This window comes from Triticum aestivum, chromosome 5B, assembly GCF_018294505.1.
Source record: "Triticum aestivum cultivar Chinese Spring chromosome 5B, IWGSC CS RefSeq v2.1, whole genome shotgun sequence".
Lineage (NCBI taxonomy): Eukaryota > Viridiplantae > Streptophyta > Magnoliopsida > Poales > Poaceae > Triticum > Triticum aestivum.
The window spans coordinates 609,592,572-609,616,001 of record NC_057807.1 but is presented as its reverse complement, the minus strand read 5'-3'; the positions used below and the strand labels follow the sequence as shown (position 1 = coordinate 609,616,001).

General features: G+C 52.2%; 2 protein-coding genes across 2 annotated transcripts; one reads left to right on the top strand and one right to left on the bottom strand.

The window, feature by feature from the left end:
• The first annotated feature begins 1,190 nt into the window (after positions 1–1,190).
• Positions 1,191–5,631, top strand: LOC123113611 (25.3 kDa vesicle transport protein). Its single transcript, XM_044534902.1, has 6 exons — positions 1,191–1,364; positions 2,630–2,875; positions 3,589–3,749; positions 3,872–4,018; positions 4,404–4,480; positions 5,198–5,631. The coding sequence occupies exons 2-6, from the start codon at positions 2,688–2,690 to the stop codon at positions 5,279–5,281; spliced, it is 657 nt and encodes a 218-aa protein (XP_044390837.1). The 5' UTR covers positions 1,191–1,364; positions 2,630–2,687; the 3' UTR covers positions 5,282–5,631.
• Positions 5,632–5,956: 325 nt separating this feature from the next.
• Positions 5,957–6,817, bottom strand: LOC123113612 (uncharacterized). Its single transcript, XM_044534903.1, has 2 exons — positions 6,396–6,817; positions 5,957–6,287 (listed from the first exon to the last, which is right to left on the bottom strand). The coding sequence occupies exon 1, from the start codon at positions 6,729–6,731 to the stop codon at positions 6,396–6,398; it is 336 nt and encodes a 111-aa protein (XP_044390838.1). The 5' UTR covers positions 6,732–6,817; the 3' UTR covers positions 5,957–6,287.
• Between the last annotated feature and the right edge of the window lie 16,613 nt (positions 6,818–23,430).

The window sequence follows — 23,430 nt, the reverse complement described above, 5'->3', positions numbered from 1 at the left end:
TAATCAATCATTTTGGAAAAAAAAGTTAAACAAGTATTTGAAAAATCTCGATCAAGCATTTGAAAAATGTTAAATGTGTATAGAGAAAATGTTGACCATGTGTTCAAAAAATGTTAATCGAGCACTTGGAAAATGGTAAATGTGTATAGAAAAAAATGTTGACCATGTATTATTATTTTTAATCATCTATTATAAAAATTCTAATAACTCATTTGAAAAATAATTATAAAAAAGTTGACATGTATAAGAAAAACATTAAAATTGTATTTAAAACATGTTAAACTTGTATTTGAAAATATTCTTGACATATACGAAAAATGTTGAATGAAAACTAAAAGAAACAAAGGAAAATAAAATACAATGAAAAAGGAACAATAGAAACCAAGAAAAAAAAATCAAAGCCAAGTGCAAAAGGAATGGAAAATAGTGAATACTGATAAAGAAAGAAAGAAAATAGAAGAAAATGTTGAAAAGTAAGTAAGAAACAAAATACCAAAAAAGAAGGAAAATTGGAGCGAAAAGAAAAACTAAGGAAAACCATAAAGAAACAAAGAAAACACAAGAAAAAAATGAAGTATAATAACGAATCAAAGGGACCAAACGAAAACCGAAAAAGAAATAATAAAACCAAACAAAAGACTAAAGAAAAACACAAAAAGGAAAAATCCCCAAAAAACCGAATCGACATACCAATGAACGAACGAACGAGTAACACGCTATTGGGCCGGCCCGTACGCGTGCGTGCTGCAGGGAAGTTTCATGCGAGACGGATGCTAGTCTCGCTTATAAGCGAGGCATAGCATTCGCGGCCGGCGGGCACCCCTCGCCCGGCGGCTTGACCTACGCTGGGGTCGCAAAGGGCCCTGCCATGGCGTGAACCTTGAAGACGACCTCCTTGGACGAGTCTGAGTTTCTGCGGTCCTCACAGCTGCATGAGTCCTTAGGCGGCTGATCAAGAAGCCCGCCGCCGGCGAGGTCTGCGGTTTAGGGCTTCGCCATGGCCTGGAGTCGGCGGCCGGCTCTCGCCAAATCAGAATGGAGCTTCGATGGGAAAAAAGTAGGCTAGAGAACATGGGCCTCGAAATGTACTGGGCTTACCTGGCCGTTGATGGGCCTCGAAAAGTTAGGCTGTACGTGCACGGCGAGCCCATGCCCGTGCACAGGTCCAGAGTTTTTCCAAAGGAAAAAAGAACATTCTGGTTCGGACACCCGTCGTATACTCGTATCCCCCTCCGCCCCCGCCCCGGCCAATCTCCCAACCGACACGCGAAGCAGAGCCAGCAGCCCCGCCAGACTCTCCCTCCGGCGATCTACTTCCCCGGCGACGGCCGCCGCGTCTCCAGCTGCCGCGCTCTCTACCCACCGTACGCCACTTCTTCCCCTCCCCTCCCCTCTACTCCTGGCCCACGCGTCTCGTGCCGGCCTCTGATCTAGCACGTCCAGATCCGTCCGACAGATCTGGCGGGATCGCGTCGCCTCGTCCCCTCCGGAACCCTGGGGTTCGATCTACCGGTTGCTCCTAGGATGGTTCGTTGCTTGGCTGGCGACGAAGCCGGGTGGGTGGATCGGGCTCGCGCCCAATTACGGGGGATCACGACGTTTCTTATCCCAATCGTAGTGGTTTAATCGCACGCTCTGGTTTAGCAGTTTGCTGGCAGTGACTCGAATCGATGCTCGAGGAGAAATTGTGCCTGCTGCTGAACTTGGTTGGGCGGGCAAGCTAGCTATCCTCGAGCTACTACGTGGGCTGGTGGATTGTAGTCTCCTTTTACCTCCCTTCTGCTTGGTTGAGTGATAGGAGGTGTTGGGTATTATTTGTATTGTTGTTGTGATGTAGATTTATGCAGGACAGTTGTACTGAGTTACCATGTTGAAAATAGATCGGCACGTGGAGCTGTGTGTTGAACAGATTGGCAGTCTGTCAGTTGTGCATTTATGCATGGGGATTGTGGATCATTTGCACAGTTCATCATATGATAGGTCCATGTCATCGGCCGTATCTAATGCTTTGGGTGCTCAGAGCAGGAGTGGGTTTATGCATGGTTCTTTCTCTCTGTATGGCTCTTATGTAATGGTGTTGCGCCTTCAGTTTTTAAATTCATGTTAATGTTACTAATGAATATGTGTTGTACGTGAACTGAGTAATTTAGCTTGGTAATGTTCCGTCTGCACCTTCTAAAATTATGTAACTAATGAAATATGTGTTGTCAACTAAGTAATTCAGCATGCGTTGGATTTTCTTAGGGATACACAAATGGATTGCATTTGTCAGTTTTGTTAGTTATATGAATATGTCTGGCATTCTGTTGCAAGCTTTGTAGAATTTAAACCAAAGGATATTTGAATTTCTTGTATATGCATTATGACCAATGCCATTTTTAGTTGTCATTAAATACTTGTTAGTCAAGTTAGAAGCACCTTGCTAGTGATTTGCTTGTGTGAATTTGAACAATGAACAAGTTGTTCCATTAGGATTGCTACTGTAAAATGACATGGATTACTTGATTGTTGGTCACACTTTTGTTTATTAATTTACTAGAAATTTTGGTATGTGCTGTGCTAAATGTATCAAATCAAAAGTTGAAGCTGGACTACGACTGAAGCACTCATTCGCTGCTTTGCCTTGCAGGTGCCTTTATTGGCTATCAACTATATAGTTTGTAGTGGTTTCTGGTGTTCTTCGCAAAATGGTGAAGCTGACAATGATAGCGCGCGTCACTGATGGCCTTCCGCTGGCAGAAGGGCTGGATGACGGGCGGGATCAGAAGGATTCTGATTTCTACAAGCAGCAAGCTAAACTTCTTTTCAAGAACTTGTCAAAGGGGCAACATGAAGCCTCACGGATGTCAATTGAGACCGGATCATACTTTTTCCAGTATCCTTTTCAATTCGGGGAAGATGCTTGATCCTAGGTATTATATTTAAACATGCAATGACATTATATTATATATTCAGATACATAGATACTCTGCATCTGCATGCTTTCGCTAGCCAGTATCTGTATTGTTTTGTTGACAGAGAAGTCAACATTTTTTGACTAATCATGGAGTACATTTAAACAAGCAGAGACACCTACTACCTCCGTACGGGTATATTGGGCCTAAAGACCAAATCTCCCGGACCAAGGCACCTCATAAGAAGTTTTCAGCTTTAAATCTGGCCAGTTAACTTGCTAGGAAGATTAATCGCATTGCCAATCCGCTAGCCTGCATGCATGCAGCCACAGCTCACCACCGCATGCGTGGCCCATGCCCAATCAGGATGCAGCCTCTCCAATTAATTCTATCGACAGATACGTAGGGAATAGCAACAGGCCTTAGGAAACCGGACAGCGCTTCGTTGCTCTACGGCCTTAAAATCCCGGACGGAGGTAGTATATGGTACCCGGTCTTGATATTTCTGGTATACTAGTCATACTGTTCTTGCTATTTGTGTGCAAGGTCATCTACCTTTGCTAGTTTTTTTTATTAGAGGCTTCTCTGATATTATATATATATATATATATATATATATATATATTTTAGCATGTGTTGATTTTTTTACATTTGTTGTGGTATGTACTTGTTCCACCTTAATTCAGATATGCAGTTACATCATTGAAGGTCGAGTATGCTATCTAACAATGTGCGACCGTTCTTATCCAAAGAAACTTGCATTCCAGTACTTGGAAGATCTGAAAAATGAATTCGAGAGAGTCAATGGAAGTCAAATTGAAACTGCTGCAAGGCCTTACGCTTTCATCAAGTTCGGTATGATTTTTAAATCTCTACTTCACTTGCAAGCATCATTTTCATTCACCCTCTCAAAGTTCTCACTCACCCTCTCAGTCTCAAGTTCTACTGGTTCATAACCTATGTTTCTTTCTATTTAGATACATACATACAGAAGACTAAGAAACTGTATTTGGATACCAGAACCCAGAGGAACATTGCGAAATTGAACGATGAGCTCTATGAGGTGCATCAAATCATGACTCGCAATGTTCAAGAAGTTCTTGGTGTCGGTGAAAAGCTAGATCGTAAGTCTGGAAATCTCTCTTGCTTGTACGGCTTCATTTACTCTCCCTGCCATGAGAAATGGGTAGATGTTTGTATCATGGATTAATTACATCAAATTTATCATCTACTCCCTCCGTCCTATAATATAAGAGCGTTTTTGACACTACACTAGTGTTGAAAACGCTCTTATATTATTGGACGGAGGGAGTAGGAGTTATCCTTCCAATAGGCGTTAATTTACTACTTGTCTTATACTATTATTTCCTTAGCTTTACTTCTGGTGCACTCTGTATTTTTTTGCGTTTTACAAGATGCTTCGCATATCCTTTTCACCTCATTCCTGTGCATTGGAAGGTTTGAAATTGGCAAGTAAATATTTACTATTCCGTGTTTCTATTTTTGCAGAGGTTAGTGAAATGTCAAGTAGGTTGACATCTGACACGAGAATCTATGCTGATAAAGCCAAGGATCTTAATCGCCAGGTAATCTATGTGCTGAATGAATATGCTGTTTTGAATATACATTTGTTAGTTCAAAACTAAAAATGTATTTGAGCATTTTCTCCATCGTAGTCAGGAATGTCATTTTTTTTTTCATTTTTTGTTGAATACCTTGACATAATTATAAATTTCATTAGCTTGAGTTTTGCCCTTGAAGCATCTCAAAGAAATGTATGTTCCATGGATGAAAAATACTTTCTAATTTTTGTTTGACTAAAGTAAGTTTATATGCTTCCGACACATCTGTTGTTATTAGGTTGATAATTCACAGGCATACACTGTGGTTAGCAAAATGGCGTTTGTCGATTCTTACTACCTAGGTAAATCTGATAAATTTTTAGAAGGCAAGCATTTGCAGTTGCAGTGCCTGTGAAGACTTTGTGTGCTTGATGGAAGTCTTAATGATTACTCCCTCCTTTTCGAATTAATAATATGTTCTAACTTTTCCTGAATCAGATGTATATAGATGTGTTCTAGTGTGTTTGTTCACTCATTTCAGGCTGTATGTATAGTCTATATTGAAATATCCAAAACATCTTATAATTGGGAATGGAGGTGATACTTTATTAGCTTAGTTATCCACATTTGTATATAGTCCCCAATTTACATCACGATCTGCGTATTTCTAAAAGAATTTGCATCATGTATTATGTGTAGTGTTTTGACTTTTATGTGAACTGTGCTGCTTATTGGTTTCAGGCCTTCATTCGGAAGTATGCTCCTGTTGCCATTGTGATTGGGGTTGTAATAATACTGTTCTGGGCCAAGAACAAGATATGGTGATTCCACTAAACAAGGAAGGCCGGCCTGTGTTATAACACTGGAGAAAGAAATTCTGGATCAAGCGATGCTTCAATGACTTGTATCCCGTATCTGCCCGTTCAAGCGAGTAATTTGAAGCTACCTTTACACCTCCTTACAAGCAGCTATTCAAGTGAACGAATTCGTTGGTTGTAGTATAGACCATATGGCGGACTTGATTTTGTGAACCCTGGGAACCGTACATACAAGAGCTCTGTAGAGTCGAGTTTTCGATATCGGGATCGATTTATATTTTGTTGTGTCAACTCATGTAAGAATTCAGGCTGATGAAACTATACAGTACTCCGTCGCTCCCGCCCTTGACTGCACAATATGCCATGTTCGACAGCATTCTTTCTTGTGTGCAACGATGAAAGTCATCTTAGCATGATCTTCTCTATACCTTTGGGTATGAGAAGATTATTGAGCCCGGCCTGCGACGGCAGTGGCAGGGAAAGCTATTACGCCAGTCATTGGTGAGAGTTGCGTCCGATGAGCCGGATTCTTTCCTTGCAATCGCAGGCAACTCGTCTAAAAGCAATGCAGGCATCACGGCCAGCTGCTTTCAGCGTGACCAAATGAACGACATAGCAGGGTTTCGTGACGGTAGCATATACTCGTATGTTTGATACGACAGGAGCTGAAGATTTTGGCACATGTATGCTCCAGTCACTGAAGACATGATTATTACTAGTACTGTATTACAGAGTGAGTCCCTGCCGGGTGCTAACTTCCGATTCATTTCAGTCACTGTATGCGATGCGAATGACATGAAGCCTTTTTCTGATTGATTGATGTTCCATGGGACATTCGTCCCGCCCGTATATTGCAGAGACTAGCTACCAGGCTACTACTCCTACTAGCTAGCTTCCTCCGATGCGAAAAAACAAGAAGAAAGGGGAATGAAATCAGTAGCTGTGTAGGCCAGCAGTCTGCCGATCCGATCGGGTCTTCGGAGCAGGACGTCACGTCACCCGGCCGCGACTCCCTGCAGACGAATCAAGAGGAGAGGACGATGTCAGATAAGTACTGTTTACGCTTCGATCAATCGGCTTGATCACGACGAGGGCTTAATCGAGGAGAGGGCCAGGCCTACCTAGGAGGTGGGATCGGATTCGGCGGGGAGCTGCTGCTGCTGCTGCGGCGGCGGCGGGTCCTGGCGGTCCTGGAGGAGCGCGCGGGTCTCGTGGATCCGGGAGCGGGTGGCGGCCACCACCCGCTTGAGCCGGCGCCGCTTGCCGTAGTTCTCCTCCAGGCGGCGCTGCAGCTCGGCGGCGCGCGCCCGGGCCCGCTCCAGCTCCGCCAGCGCCTCGGCCAGCCGCGCCCGCGCCGCCGCCAGCCGCGCGTCCGCCGCGGCCTCCCTCCGCCGCAGCTCCGCCGCCAGCGCCCACGGCGGCCGGGTCGCGTGCCCGGGGCGCCGCCCCTCGCACATCCTACGACTCCTCCGCGTCGTCGGTCGCCTCGCGGGGAAGGAGAAGAAGCCCAAGTGGGGGCAAAGAAGTGGGCTTTGGTTGGGGTGGGTGCGGGGAAGCGAAGGGTGGACGCCCCCCCCCCCTCTTTTCACTTGCGGGCTTGGCGTGCTTTGCCTGACAGCGACGACGCACGGACACCAAATCCTTCCCCATTATCGACGGGATTCTTTCCGTTTCCTGCAAACTCCTCATGGAATTGGTAGGACTGATTATTGGTGATCGGCGGACGGTGAAGCATCCATCATCCTGTCCTCTTCCTGTTGCCGGCAATTATTGGGTATAATCTCTTCCACCGCACCTTCCAAACAATGGCGAGACTCAAGATTGGGCAACTAACTTTTTTTTTTTGAGTTGAGATTGGGCAACTAACTATAGTACTGATGGAATAGGTCCTTTTATTTTAGAAGACCCTGATAACTTTATTAAAAGGCGACAGCCATTGCGGGTACAATGGTTATGATCAAATATTCAAAAAAGTAGACGAAGTAACTGTTCTAAAACTAAAAATTGCAATGAAATCTTTCGGATACGTCTTCTACGTGGTAACAACTTTTTGATAGATGAAATTCTACCAAGGCTTCAACTAAGATACTGCAATTAGACTGGAGTGGCGACGTTACCGCTCGTACATTTGCATGAACCTGACTACCGATAGAGATTTCAGGTGAGCTCCTTGGCTTGCCCATCTAAGGCGTTTTTTGATTCATAGGATAGGAATAGGAAAATCATAGGAAGTGATATGACATGCATCTCAATTCCTATAGAGAAAGACAATGCCATTTGATGCATATAGGATATGATTTTTTCCATTGAGTCTAGCCTAATGTTTTTTTTCTTTGAAATATGAAGCATTGATTCCTATCTTACATAGGAATATGAATCCATTCCTACAAACCAAAGGACTTATAGGATTTTTTCATTTGGAAGTCCTATCCTTTAAAATTCATACAAGATTCCTACAAACCAAAGGACTTCATAGGATATTTCCTTTGAAAATCCTATCCTATAAAATTCCTATAAGATTTCTACAAACCAAAGGAGGCCTAAAGAGATGGGAAGTATCGAGCAATGAATGGACTTGTGTTGGTCATGATCCCTTGGAAGTGTCGACCGTCGAATCACAATCTTCGCCGTAGTGCCAAGGAAATATTCCAGTTCTAAAGAAAAAACCATACCAGCAAAAGCACCGAGGTGCACTAACAAGAAGTCAACAGATCCGAAAGATCGGTTCTATGAGGGCAAGACCTCTAAATCTTTCCCAATTATTGATGAGGTTCCTTCCATTTATTGCAAAGTCCAAATGAAATTTGCACGAGTGATTATTGGTGTTCGGTGAATGGTGAAGCGCCGACCATCTCATCCTCTTGTTGCCTGCAATTATTGGGTGTAATTTCTTTCACTACACCTTCCAAACACGGTGAGACTAAAGATCAGACAACTAACCACTAATGGAACTAGTCCTTTTTTCTTTTGAGAAAACCTTGTAACTTTGTTCAAATGCGACAACCATTAAAACTACAACGCTTATGGTCAAAGACCCATGAAGTAGACAAAGTAACCGCTAAAACAAAAAATTACAATGAAATCTCTCAAATACGTCTTCTCAATGGTAATAAATTTTCAAAGAAGAAATTCTACCTACGCTTCAAAAAAGACACCGCAATTAGATCGGAGTAGCGACGTCACCACTCATACATCTGCACGATCTTGATTACTGATAGAGATTTCAGAGAGGCCCTTTGGTTGCTCATCTAAAAGAGTTGAAAAGTTTTGAAAAATGAATGGACTTGGGCCAGCGATGATCCCCTCGAAGTGCAGACTGTCGAGTCACAAGATCTTTGTCATAGTGCCAAGGAAAGATTCCAACTCCACAAAAAAACATACCAGCAAAAGCACCGAGATGCGCTAACAAAAAGTCAACAGATCTGAAAGATAGGTTTTGTGAGGACAAGAACTCTAGATCATTCCGAATTATGAGTGATTATTAGAGATCGATGTGAAGCATCGATAATCCCATCATCTTCTTATTGCCTGCAATTATTGGGTATAATCTCTTCCACCACACATTCCAAACACGACGAGACTCAAGATCAGGCAACTAACCACTAATGGAACTAGTTTCCTTTTTCTTTTGAGAAAACCCCATAACTTTGTTCAAATGCAACAACCATTAAAGGTTCAATGCTTATGGTCAAAGACCCAAAAACATAGACAAAGTAACTGGTAAAACTAAAAATTACATTGAAATCTCTCCGATTCGTCTTCCCGGTGGTAATAATTTTTAAAAGGAGAAATTGTACCAACGCTTCAACAAAGACACTTAGATTAGACAAGAATGGCGATGCCACCAATCCTACATTTGCACGAAATTGATTACCGATAGAGATGTCAGAGAGCCCCTTGAGTAGCTCATCTGAAAAGATGGAAAGATTTAAGCGATGAATGGACTTGGGACGATGATGATCCCTTGGAAGTGTAGATGTTGAAGCATAAGAGATCTTCGTCTTAGTGCCAAGGAAAGATTCCAACTCTAAAAAAACATAACAACCGAAGCACTGAGACGCGCTAACAAAAAGTGAACATATTTGAAAGATCGGTTCTGCGAGGACAAGAAATCTAAATCCTTCCCAATTATTGATGGGATTCTTTAAAAAAAACGATGTCCAAATGAAATTCGTACGAATGATTATTGGAGATCTGTGAAAGGTGAAGCATCAATCATCTCGTCCTCTTCTTGTTGCCTGCAATTATTGGGTATAATTTCTTCCCCCACACCTTCCAAACACGGCGGGACTCAAGATCAGGCAACTAACCACTAATGGAACTAGTCTTTTTTCTTTTGAGAAAACCCTGTAACTTTGTTTAACTGCGACAATCATTAAAGGTACAACGCTGATGATCAAAGATCCAAAAAGTAGACAAAGTAACTACTAAAACTAAAAATACAATGAAAACTCTCACATGCATCTTCTCCTTGGTAATAATTTATTAAAGAAGAAATTATACCAACACTTCAGAAAAGACATTGCAATTTGATCGGAGCGACGATGCTACCACTCATACATCTACACATGAACCTGATTATCGATAGAGATTTCAAAGAGCCCCTTGAGTTTCCCATCTAAAATGATGGGAAGTCTTGAACGATGAATGGACTTGGGCCGGTGATGACCCCCTCGAAGTGCAGTCTGCCGAATCACAAGATCTTTACCCAAGGAAAGATTCCAACTCTACAAGAACACAATACCAACAAAAGGACCGAGATACACTAGTAAAAAATCAACCGATCCCAAAAAATTGGTTCTGCAAGAACAAGAACTTTAAACCCTTCCCAATTATTGGTGGGATTCTTTCCATTTCTTGCAAAGTGCAGATGATTCATGCAAATGACTATTGGTGATCGATGAATGGTGAAGTATCGATCTTACCGTCCTTTTCTTGTTGCCTGCAATTATTGCAGATTATATCTTCCACCACACCTTCCAAACAATGTCAAGATTATAGATGAGGCAAGTAACCACTAATGAAACTAGTATTTTCTTCTTTTGAGAAAACCATGTAATTTACTCAAATGTGACAAACATACTTATATAGTGCTTACGATCAAAGACTCCAAAAAGTAGACCAACTAATTACTGAAACTAAAAAGTCTACATTGTCGGCGTTCTGAGAACGGGGGTCCCCAGACTTGCCTACCTGCAGCGTGGCTCAGCAGTGGCCCAGTACGGCCCGTCTTCATCAACAAACGCTCAAGACCCTCGCGAGGGGACAAGCCTCGCGGGCGGACGACACAAGGCCTCCTCAGGGGTGGCCTCACCGGGCAGGCTCGCGAGGAGGCGGAGAGATCAAGGCAAGGGGTACCTCGTGAGGTGCTCATGACGCAAGCCATGACGATCGAGACCAGGCGGGCGCCAGCCTGCGCAGTGTCCTCGTTTCCTCTTCGGTGCAAAGGGGACAAGCACAGGCGTGGAGTACCGAGGCATCAGGCAAAGGTTTCCATATTGGTGCAACGAGACCAAGACCAGCAGGACGACAGGGCGGAGGTCACCATGGAGCCCAAGATGGCGTCATCACCAGCGCCTTTGGCAATCGAAGACCACCTTTAGTCAGGATAGCTTGTACTAGCTGTCCCCTTTCAAAATGGCCGTTGTTGGATCCCTTCCCGCTCAATATTTGGGGAGAGGACCAGGGCCTCTATAAATAGAGATAGCCACCACAGTAGAAGGGGATCCGATCGAATCCTTCCTAAGTAGAACATCCACACCACCACAAGAACACCCCTCGCGAGGCTGTTCTTCCTATGTACTGTTCATCACCAGCCCAAGAGGCAATCCACCACACCACACACAGGAGTAGGGTATTACACCACAACGATGGCCCGAACCTGTATAAATATTGTGTCTCTTGTGTTGTTCATCGTGCTAGCTTAGATTCGCGGCGAGGTTTTGGGGCGTGTATCGGTAGGGAGAAGATCTTCGTGCGCACCCCAGAGTTTGAACCTTAAGGCTTTTGCCGGAACCCGATATCCGACATTTGGTGCTCCAGGTAGGGGTGCGCCGAAATCTTTCCTCCACCGATCTGCGTCCCATCGCTTCGTCGCATCCATGGCAGACGCTTGCCGAGCTCGCGCCGAGCGCCGGCCTGCTCTCGCCACCCGCGTCGCCCAGATGGCTCCCATCGGTGGGCCTCCTCATCATTCTCCATCTCCTGACGCCAACGCCGCCACCGGCCCGGCGGGGAACAAGCAGCAAGCTTCATCGCTGCACCCCTCGGTGCGGCGGGAAGGCCGCACCGCCACTCCGTCGCTAACTCCAGTTGGTTCGTCGTCTCACGCTCGTCGCGCCCCCACGGACGCGCAGGCTGCGTTGCTCCTGGCACATGAGCTCCTGCACTACCGCCCCATCTACGACCTCTACGAGGAGTGGCTCGCTCACATCACCGAGCTCATTAGCGCCACAGGGGGCTCCCCTGCGCCGTCCCTCTCGCTGCCTCGCCCTCCGTCCTGCATGGGCGACGCGGCTCAGGAGGTGCCCTCGCCACCTCCTCCTCAAGAAGGCGCTTTGGCTCCAAGGCGCGCGGCTCCTGGACGTGACCCACCGCGTCCGGCGCCCGCGCAGCAAGAAAGAAGCTGCCAAGAAATCCCTCAGCCTCAACAAGGCGCACACGTGCTCCCTGCTCCAGCACGTCAAGACCGCATCCCTGCACCAGCACGCCAATACCCCGCACTGCCCCTGGCAGCGGCGCGCGGGAACCATCAAGAGCAGGCCCCGCGTCTGCAAAAGGCTCCGGTGGCAACAGCAGGCTGCCGTGCCTTCACCATCGAGCTGCGCAGCGTCGCCTGGCCAGGTAAGTTCAAGCTGGATTTTCCTCCTCGCTATGAGGGCATCGCCGACCCTATGGAGTTCCTGCAGCTCTACGAGCTGGGCATCGAGGCGGCCAACAGAGAAAAAAAGGTCATGGCAAACTGGTTTCCCATGGCGCTCAAGGATGGTGCCCGCACCTGGCTCCTGAACCTGCCTCCCGGCTCGATCTCCTCTTCGGACGAGACGTGCAGCCGTTTCATTGCCAACTTCCAGGGCACTCACGACCGCCCTCCGGCCGTGGGTGACCTGCACCGCATCAAGCAGCAGCCTCGAGAGACCCTACAGAAGTACATCAAGCACTTCAACATCGCCCACCTCAAGATTCCCAAGGTGACTGAGGAGGCCATCATCTCAGCATTCTCCGATGGCGTCCGCGACATCAAGATGAAGGAGGAGCTCGCCATCCACGAGGACCTATGCACATCTCTGGAGCTGTTCAACCTGGCGACCAAGTGCGCAAGAGCTGAGGAAGGACGCCTCTCCCTCCTCGAGCTTCCAGCTGCTGGCCCAAAAGAAAAGAAGGCCAAGGCCAAGGACGTGAAGCGCAAAGGAGCAGCCGTACTTGCAGCAGAACCAGACACGAAGCATGGCAGGGACCAGCCGGAGTCATCCAAGGGTAGTCGATTCTGGGCCTACCACAACCTCTACACCCACAACACCCATGAATGCCAGGAGCTCAGAGCCGTTCAAGAAGGACGCATCGGTCGACGCCCCAACGCAACGACCGGGGCTACGGCCGAGGAGGAGGAAGAGGTGGAGGACGATGGGACGACCGAGGCCCTCGCCAAGAGTGGCATGACCGATCTCGTGAGGATCGCTGGCAGGACCATCCTCGCGAGGGAGCCTGGAGGGATCAGCCTCGCGAGGATCGCCCGCAGGGCAACGCAGGCCTTCCTCCTCTACCACCACCGCCAAGGAGGAATGATGACCACCACCAGGATGAGGGGGCTGGGGGCTTCCAGGAGCCACGTGCTATCGCTTGCATCTTGGGCGGTGAACAAGCCCCAGCCTCTCAGCGCATCTTCAAGCAGTTTGCTCGCGAGGTGAATGCAATCCTCCCCAAGCTCGAGGCCACGCGCCCCCTCAGGTGGTCCACGTGCACCATCACCTTCAGCTCAATAGATCAATTCAAGTGTGCGGCTACAGCTGGCGTCCTCCCAATGCTTTGTTCTCCAGTCATCAGCAACGTGCAAGTTACCAGGACCCTCATCGATGGCGGCGCAGGGCTCAATGTCCTGTCCGTCAAAACATTCAACAACCTTCAAGTGCCATATGATCAACTTTAGCCTACCAAGCCTTTCTCAGGAGTTACTGATGGCTCCACTACCCCGATAGGGCAGGTCCGCCTCCATGTCACTTTCGGTCAACGCAACAACTATCGTACCAAGCTCATCAACTTCGACGTTGCCCACATTCGCCTGCCATACAATGCCATCCTCGGGTAGCCGGCCCTGGCCAAGTTCATGGCGGTGACCCACCACGGCTACAATGTCCTCAAGATGCCAGGAAGCGGTGGAATCATCATAGTCCCCTGTGAAGAGAAGGATGCGGTGTGCTCCATCGAGCGTGCCTTCCAAGCTGCATCAATCGAGGACCCAGACAGCAAGAGCGAGAACCCTCTTGAGGCAGTTCCCAAGAAGAAGAAGACATCGCCCAGCTCAAGGCCTCAGGAGGTTGGCATCTCAGGAGGTGTCGCGTCAGGATCAGCGCCCGTGCAAGTGGCGCCTCCCTCCATCGCATAGGAAGGCGCGCACGGCGCCCTCCTCAGGCAGGGCTCGGGGGCTCTCTTCTGGAGGGCCTTAGACTTTGCCAAGATCACGAGGGAGGCGCTCGGGCACCAATTCGAGGCGTGCTTCACAGCATGTTTCCCTTAGGAAGGCATGGGGTAAGAAAGGCCCAACCCTCAGGAGTTCATCACCAAGACCACTCAGGAGCTTCAGGAATCAAGAGTCATACGCGACGATCGTCGCCTACCTGGCGTAGCTCCCCATCCAGGCGAGGATGGCAGGCTGCGCGTCTGCATCGACTTCCCAGGGCTCAACCGAGCCGCGTCTCAGGAGAGCCTCTGGCCTTCGCGCGTGGGGCATTGCAAGGGTCCACCGCTCAGCTACGTTCGCATTCCTTTCGGCCTGCCGAACGCGGCTGCTACTCACCAGCGCCATCTGTGGAGCATTCTGGCGGCTCAGGAGGCCAAGCATCACGCGGTCCTGGCAGAGATGGAGATGGTCCTTGAGGAACCGCCCGGACCCTCAGAGCCTCCCGAGGCTCAAGGCTCCTGCGGCTCGTGAGGATCGGGCTCTTCTCCGCGCACCTTCAGCTACTCCAACACCCCCTCTACAATGGTACTAGGTGACATGTTTCGAGTTCATTTCAGCTGGGAGCGCCCTCAGGGCTGCATCATTCCCATGTCGCGCGGGTCTGTCCCTGCGGCATGTATCCCTTTTGCTTATGTCTTTAGTTCACCTTGCTGGGGGCGCCCCTCGGGCTGCATCATCCCCAAGCCGCTCGGGCCTGACCTAGTGGCATGTATCCCTCCTGCTTCTATCTAAGCTGATTTTCCTTTCATGCTTAACCTGCCTATGATTACCATCTGCCGCCTACCACGGGCCTTCTCTCCCTCATGCAAATCGCTTGCACGTTAAAAGGGGGGCTCCTGAGCATCGCGACTGAGGAGCTCTTACTAGCTCTCCAGCCCTCACCCCCTGGCCTTGTCCACGGCATCATGACCTGGCATACCAGCGGCGACTGAGCTCGCTCGAGGGCTGGGACCTGAGGACGTAGAGCATTTGTATCTAACCATCTCGCAGGAACACATAGCCGCCCAAGGCTCAAGACCAGGCGCAACCCGCCTTGAGGTAGGGCCTCGTGAGTCCCGCCTGGCTCAAGAGTGCCCAGATACACCTCGTCCAGCCCTGCCGTGCAAGTCACATGTCAGGGTGGGGCTGTACACGCCCCGGGGGCTCCTCCCGAAGCGCCCTCCCCTCCCACATACCAGTGGAAGCACCATGCTCTGCACTGGCTGATGACACTGCCGAGGAGCGGCTATGCCCGTTCACATACAGAAGCGCTACACTCCATGGTGGTGATAAACAACTGAGGGCGGCCAACGGCCATATCAACCTCAGGGAGACCAGAGCTCAGTGTATGGCCTCATCGCAACACCTCCCCTCGGGAGCGTCACATGAGGGGGCTGGACACGGGGGCTGCGCCCCGGTCAGGCCCGAGCGCACGCCACCTAGCCAGGTCCTTCGGACCTGGTCGTCGCGCGCCCCTCCCTGAGCGGAGCCAAGGTATGAAGACCGTTTGAACGTCAAGGGGGACTCCTGAGTATCGTGACTTAGGAGCCTAACTAGTCACGTAGCCCCTCACTCCTTAGTTCTGCAAGGCTAATGGCGGTTGAGGTATGCGCGGGGCCGGGCCCTGCGGACGTAGAACGACAGATCTACTCCTACACTCCCTCCCTATTTGCTGTTTGCGCGTCAAGGGGGACTCCTGAGCATCGCAACTCAGGAGCCTAACTTGTCACGTAGCCCCTCACTCCTTGGTCCCGTCCTGGTGATCCGGTCGGGGCTAACGGCGGCTGAGGTATGCGCGGGACCGGGCCCTGCTGACGCAGAACACAAAGCAAATAGGAAGGAAACCGCAAAATCTCAAAGCAAATCCAGAAGCAAATATTACAAACCATAATTGTCTTCCCGATACCTAACGCAAGTTTAAACGTCTCCACGAGGCACATCGCATATTGCAGGAATTAAAACTGGAAAGAAGCTGTGGGAAGATCACCCTTGGGTAACGCCGTCATTCGCCAGGAGCCCTGCCTTCGTGGTGGTGTTACCTCCATCAGCTCCACCTCCAGAGGCCACGGAGTTAGCAGCACCTGCCTTGGGCGTAGTGGAAAAGGCGCGGAACTTCGCCAGCAGGGCTTCCGCTCGGCCCTTTACGGCTTCATCAGCATCGACGAATGTTGGCGTTCTGGGAACGGGGGTCCCCAAACTTGCCTGCCTGCGGCCTGTGGCATGGCTCGAGGGGCGGCCCAGCATGGCCCATCTTCGTCAACACGAGCTCAAGACCCTCACGAGGGGCCAAGCCTCGCGGGGCGGACGACAGGAGGCTTCCTCAGGCACGGCCTCGTCAGGCTGGCTCGCGAGGAGGCGAAGAGATCAAGGCGGGGTACCTCGCTAGGTGCCCATGACGCAAGCCGTGACGACCAAGGGTGCCAGGCGGGCGCCAGCCCGCACAGTGTCCTTCTTTCCCCTTTGGTGCAAAGGGAGCAAGCGCAGGCGAGAGCATCAAGCAAAGGCATCCATTTCGGTGCAACAAGACCAAGACCGTCGCAACGGCAGGATAGAGGTCATCGTGGAGCCCAGGAAGGCGTCACCACCAGAGCCTTTGATAGGCAAGGACCAACTTTAGTCAGGATAAGTGTACTAGATGTTCCCCATCAAAATGGCCAATTGTTGGCGCCCTTCCCGCTCAATATTTGGGAAGAGGCTCAGGGCCTTTGCCTATAAATAGGACTAGCCACCCCAGGGTAGGGGGAGGAAGGAAGAGAGAGCGACTGAACTCCCCCTAGCAGTTCATCACACCAGCCAAGAACAGACCCTCGCGAGGCTATTCTTCCTTGTACTGTTCATCATCAGCCCAAGAGGCAATCCACCACTCCACAAACTAGAGTAGGGTATTACACCACAATGGTGGCCCGAACTAGTATAAACCCTGTGTCTCTTGTGTTGTTCCCTTTCGTAGCTTAGATCCTAGCAAGGCGGCGAAGTGCAGGTAGGCAGAAGGCCAAATCTCCGCACGCACCCTAGTGTTAGAATCTATAGGGTCTGCCGGAACCCGAAATCCGACATTTGGCGCGCCAGGTAGGGGTGCGCCGGAGCTTCTCCTTCCGCCAACCTGCTCTCCGCCGACACCATGACTCGCCCTGCGATGAGCGGCGCGCCGTCCGCTCCGGTCGTCGCGGCCCTCCTGGGCGGCTCGCAGGCGCCACCTTCGGGCCACCATGTCAAGCCATTCGTCCGCCAGGTCGGCGCTGTTTCCACGTGGCAGGGGGCTCCCTCAGGTCGGGCGCGCTCAAAGGACCACCCCTCCAATTCAGCCTGCTCGGGCGCGCTCCCGATGTTGTGCACTCCCACCATCTGCCAAGTGGGCATCACCAGGACTCTCATCGACGGCGGCTCGGCCTCAGCATGCTCTCGATTGAGGCTTTCAGCCTCCTACACATACCATCGGAGCGGCTTCAGCCCAGCCGGCCCTTCCTGGGCGTCGGGGGCGGGGCCACTAGCTCCCTGGGACAGATCCATCTCCCGGTAACCTTCGGCACCTACGACAACTTCCGCACGGAGCTGATCGATTTCGACATCGCCCCCATCGGCCTCCCATACAACGCCATCCTCGGCTACCCGGCGCTAGCCCGGTTCATGGCTGCAACGCACCCGGCGTATAACCTCATGAAAATGCCCGGGAGCAGCGGCGTCCTCACCGTGTGCGGAGACACCGGAGATGCGCTGCAAGTGCTCAAGCTCGCCTTCAAGACGGCAGCATCGGTGCAACCCGTCGACTCGGACGCCCCTGGGCCCAAGGGGGCTGCGCCAACCAAGAAGAAGCAGTTGTTCACCTTAGACAAGGCGGAAACCAAGCAGATGCTGGTTGACGAGGACGGATCCACTGACGCCACCTTCACCATAGGCGCCAACCTCGAGCCCGAGTAGGAGGAGGCCCTGGTCAAGTTCCTGCGTGCGAACAAGAAGGTGTTCGCATGGGAGCCCGATCAGCTGGCGGGGATCCCAAGGGGTGTAATCGAGAACCACCTCAATGTGTGCCCTAATGTCCGACCCGTGAAGCAGAAGGCAAGACGGGAGTCCACGGAAAAGCAGGCTTTCATCGTCCAAGAGACCCGCAAGTTGGAAGCTGCAGGGGTCATTCGCGAGGTCCGATACCCGAATTGGTTGGCCAACCTGGTCGTTGTACCGAAGAAAGGAGGGAAGGAACGTATGTGTGTCGACTTCACCAATCTCAACAAGGCCTGCCCGCAAGATCCGTTCCCGCTCCCCCACATCGATCAGATCGTCGACTCCACCGCCGAGTGCGACCTATTGTGTTTCTTGGATGCCTTCTCTGGGTATCACCAGATCAAGATGGCGGTAGAAGATGTGGAAAAACAGCCTTTCTAACCCCGTGTCGGGTGTATTGCTACACGTGCATGCCGTTCGGGTTGCGTAATGCAGGGGCGACCTTCCAGCGGCTGATGCACATCGCCTTGGGCCCATAGCTCGGGAAAAACGTTGAGGCTTACGTCGATGATATTGTGGTAAAGTCTCGCGAGGCAAAGACCCTGATACAAGACCTGGAGGAAACCTTCGCGAGCCTTGATGCCGTGAGCCTGCGGCTCAACCCAGAGAAGTGCGTGTTTGGGGTTCCCTCAGGCAAGCTCTTGGGCTTCCTTGTGTCCCACCGGGGCATTGAGGCTAACACGGAAAAGGTGAAGGCGGTCGAGGACATGAGCCCACCAAAGACCCTCAGAGAAATGCAGAAGCTCATTGGGCGCGTGACAGCACTGGGACGCTTCATCTCCAGGCTGGGGGAGCGGGCGCTGCCTTTCTTCCAACTGATGAAGAAAAAGGGACCCTTTGAATGGGCTGAAGAGGTAAACAAGGCGTTCCAAGACCTCAAGAGGTACCTAACCAGCCCTCCGGTGATGGTGGCCCCGCGCCCTCAAGAGCCCCTGGTGCTTTACCTTGCAGCCACTCCCTACTCCGCCAGTGCAGCTCTGGTGGCGGTTAGGGAGGAGCGTCGGAACAAAGCCACGGCATTCGCCCGGGTCGGGGCGGAGCGTGAACAAGAAGGACCCACAAAGACCACCGCCACGGCGGAGAAGGATCAGCCGCCGCTGGGGAACACGCTCGAGACAGCGGGAACCCCTCCCCCTGGCGACCAGCCGCTGGGGGCTCCCCTGCCTCAGGAGGCACCACGGTCTCCGGAGGGCGCCATCGACACCGGCACTCCCAACCAAGTTGAACATCCTATGTACTTCGTCAGCACAGTGTTGCGGGACGCAAGGGCGCGGTACCCCATGCCTCAGAAACTTCTCCTCGCACTATTGGCGGCCTCGCGCAAGCTGCGGCATTATTTTCAGGGCCACCCCATCAAGGTCGTCTCAGCGTACCCTTTGGAGAGGGTGCTCAGGAGCCCCAACTCAGTTGGAAGAGTCGCTGAGTGGAACATTGAACTACAAGCGTTTCAGCTCGAATTTAGCACAACCAGAGTCATCAAGGGGGCCGCCTTGGCAGGTTTCGTAGCAGAGTGGACAGAGGCGCCGGGACTAAAGGCTGATGAGGATCGATCCCTCTCCCCAGGAAGCGAGGCGCCGGACGGTTGGGTCATGTACTTCGACGGGGCGTTCTCTAGGCACGGCGCGGGGGCTGGTGTGGTGCTTATATCTCCTACCCAGGACAAGCTCTACTACGCCGTGCAGCTCTGTTTCCAACACGGGGAAAAGGTCTCCAACAACATAGCAGAATATGAAGGCTTGATAGCAGGCCTGAAGGCCGCGGCCGCCCTCGGAGTAAAACGTCTTACCATCAAGGGTGATTCACAACTCCTCGTCAACTTCTCCAACAAAGTATATGAGCCAAGGGATGAGCACATGGAAGCCTACCTTGCGGAGGTCCGCAGGATGGAGAAGCAGTTCTGGGGTCTGGAGTTACAGCACGTGCCCCGTGGCACCAACCAGGAGGCCGACGACATCGCCAAACGAGCATCCAGGCGACTGCCTTAGGAGCCTGGCGTCTTTGAAGAGCGGCTCTTCAAGCCCTCAGCCACGCCATCACTGTCAAGCATGGTGCAGCCTCGGGAGGAGCTCCCCCAGCCGCCAGCCTCGGGAGCCCCGGCCTGTGGCCCGGCCTCAGGGGCACGTCTGCTCTTGACAATGGAGCCTCAGGAGGGGTGCTGGATCACGGAGCTCCGGAGCTATCTGACGCAAGGGATCTTGCCAGAGAAGGAGGAGGAAGCAGAGCGCGTGGCGCGGCAGGCCACAACATACTGCATGAGGGATGGGGAGCTCTACCGAAGGCGGCCGAATGATGTGTCCCTGCGCTGCATCTCCAAGGAGCAAGGGAAGGAACTGCTAGCGGATATACACGGTGGAGACTGTGGGCATCATTCGTCATCGCGGACCCTCATTGGCAAGGTGTTCCATAGTGGATTCTATTGGCCCACTGCACTCAACGATGCTGTCGAGCTGGTGAAGGCCTGCGAGGCCTGCCAGTTCCACGCCAAGCAGATCCATCAGCCGGCTGGAGGGTTGCAGACTATACCTCTTTCATGGCCATTCACAGTCTGGGGGCTGGACATCCTAGGCCCATTTCCTCGGGCGCCAGGGGGCTATCGCTACCTCTACGTCGCCGTGGACAAGTTCACCAAGTGGACTAAAGTGGAAGCTGTCCGCACCATCCCCGCAGGGTCTGCGGTCAAGTTCATCAAGGGCATCGTGAGCCGGTTCGGGGTACCGAACCGCATCATCACCGACAACGGTTCGCAGTTCATCAGTAATCTCTTCAAAACATACTGTGCTAACCTTGGAACACAGATATGTTACGCTTCAGTGGAGCACCCCCGGAGCAACGGTCAGGCCGAGCGGGCCAACGCGGAGGTCCCGAGGGGCCTCAAAACCATGACGTTCAAGAAGAAGTTGGAGGCCTGCGGCCGAGGTTGGTACGATGAGCTCCAGTCCGTGTTGTGGTCCATCCGCACAACCGCGACCAAGCCAACTGGCGAGACCCCATTCTTCCTGGTCTATGGAGCTGAAGCGGTCCTCCCTCACGAGGTCAGACGTCATTCCGCGCGGGTCCTGGCATTCGATGAGGCGCAGCAGGACGCCATGCGGGGGACGAACCTTGTGCTGGGGGAGGAGCGTCGCCGGGAAGCTGCGCTCCGAGCAGCAAGATACCAACAAGCGCTACGATGATACCACTGCCGCAACATCTGCCCCAGGACACTCGAGGTAGGAGACCTCGTGCTCAGGCGGGTCCTCTCCAGGGAAGGGCTGCATAAGCTCTCCCCCATGTGGGAGGGCCCGTTCAAGGTTGTTCATGTTTCCAGGCCCGGCTCCGCGCGCCTGGAGACTCAGGAGGGGGTGCCCATCCAGAACGCGTGGAACATCCAGCACCTCCGAAGATTTACCCTTGAAAAGGCCCAGAGCCTGTGAAGAAGGCGAATGCCTGTGAAGCTGTTGCGTTTTGGAAAAGGCCCAGAGCCTGTGAAGAAGGCGAATGCCTGTGAAGCTGTTGCGTTTTGGAAAAGGCCCAGAGCCTGTGAAGAAGGCGAATGCCTGTGAAGCTTTTGCGTTTTGGAGAAGGCCCAGAGCCTGAGAAGAAGGCGAACACCTGTGAAGTCTATCCTCACGAGAAAGTCCCGGAGCCTGTGAAGAAGGCGAACGCCTGTGAAGTCTATCCCCACGAGAAAGGCCCGGAGCCTGTGAAGAAGGCCAACGCCTGTGAAGCTCGCCGCCCGTGACACTCTCACGTAATAATGAGTGGGGCTGTACACGCCCCGGAGTGTCAGGAGCGCCGGCCTCAGGCCCTGGGGCTCCCTCCCACGCCCGGTGGCAGCACTTAGCTCCGCGCTGGTGAGAAGACGTCTAAGACTAGATTAGGTGCCGGACGCGGATTTTCTCATTTGCTTTCTGCACTTGGCTGTTCATTCCCATTCGAGGTTTTGCTGAAGTTGTTGTCGTCTTTGGTTTGTGACCCTTTGCCTTTTTTCGCTCTCCTGCCCCGATTTCTCTCGCGCAAGTCTCGCGAGGGGGCATCGTGGGCACCCTCGCGAGCGTTTTCTGCCCTTAACATTCGAGGCTACCCAACCCGGGTCCACTACAGGAGCACCCCTCCGGTCCGTGCCTCACGGGCATGGTGACACAAACACAGGGCCTGGGTCGACCGCCTCCACGGCTAAGGTCGGGAACTACCTCTCCAGACTAACCCCCGCAGGACCTGGAACGTTTGACAAAGCCTCGGCCTCGTGAAGCAAGGGTCGCGACAAGCCCTCCCCCCAAGGTAAGTAAATCCTGCGCACTAGCGTACGGCATAAGGGCACAAATACCAAAATAGCGGAAACATTACAATAATTAAACAGCAATAGTCCTAGCACGCCCTCGCGTGGCCCTACACTACTATCTTTTTGTACAGGGAAAGAAAACAAAACAGGCACGACTCGCTCGGCATCAGCTCACGAGGGGGACTCGAACTACCTTCAGAGCTCAGGAGGACTCTGTCTCGCGCTTCACCGAGGCACGGTGACGGGCAGGCCCGCTACCTCCCTCCAGGCGAGCGCGGCGGCACAGAGGCTGATCGCGGCCACCGCTGGAGGAGCTGCTGCTCGAAGAAGAACCGTCGAAGCTTGATGAACATCGACCGCCACTGACCGCACGCGCGCTGTCATCTTCGTCGACGCCGGGACAGGTCCCACGGCCGCGGTCGTCGCTCTCGGGGCAACATCCAGCGCGGCGACCATCTTCCCCAAACACCCTCACGTAGAGGGTGGCATCGCCGTCGAACTTGAAGTGCAGGGTGCACCGCCGGATCAGACCACGCGCGCGGGCAAAAATTTGCCAGCCGCGGTTCAGGGCCAAGCTCCGGGCCGAGGAGACCTCCAGCGAAGCCCAGGAGTCTCGGCCGCAGCAACCATCCACCTGGAGCCAAAGGCCGCCTGGGGCCCCAGCCGGAAGCTCACCTAGGAGGAAGCGGGGGAGTTGGAGCCGGGTGCTGGCCGGCTCCGCCGCCCACACAACGAACTCTGGCAGTGCCTCTACAGAGTGGGAGGGCGGCCTAGGGGTTGCGCGGCCATGGCGCATCCCCTAGCAGCGGCTGACCGCCCTTCGCCACGCGGAAGATCGCCTCCGCGACCGCGGGGAGCCACCATGGGAGTCGCAGGGTGTTTGCGGGGACGGCCTCGGCCGCGCTTAGGTGGAGGAGAGTCAAGTCCCGCCTGGCGGGCCTTACCTTTCTCCGTGGCCGAGAACCTTTTTGGTGGAGCCATGAAAGAAAAGGAGAATCAAGAAGGGATGGATCGGAAGGGCAGACGCCGCCCCGTACTTATAGCCGAAGGAGGCCAACCATCGGCCTCCATGATCGCAGGTAATCATGACCGGTTTTTGCATGCAGGGACTTGTCAGTTCGTGCAGTTGCCGAGGCATCATGGGCGAGTGGAGCCGCCCACGTCTAATCAACCGCCACGCGGCGCCCGAGGCCACAGGCTGTTAGGGCCCGCGGCGCTTCGTGCTTGCCCCTTCGCATCT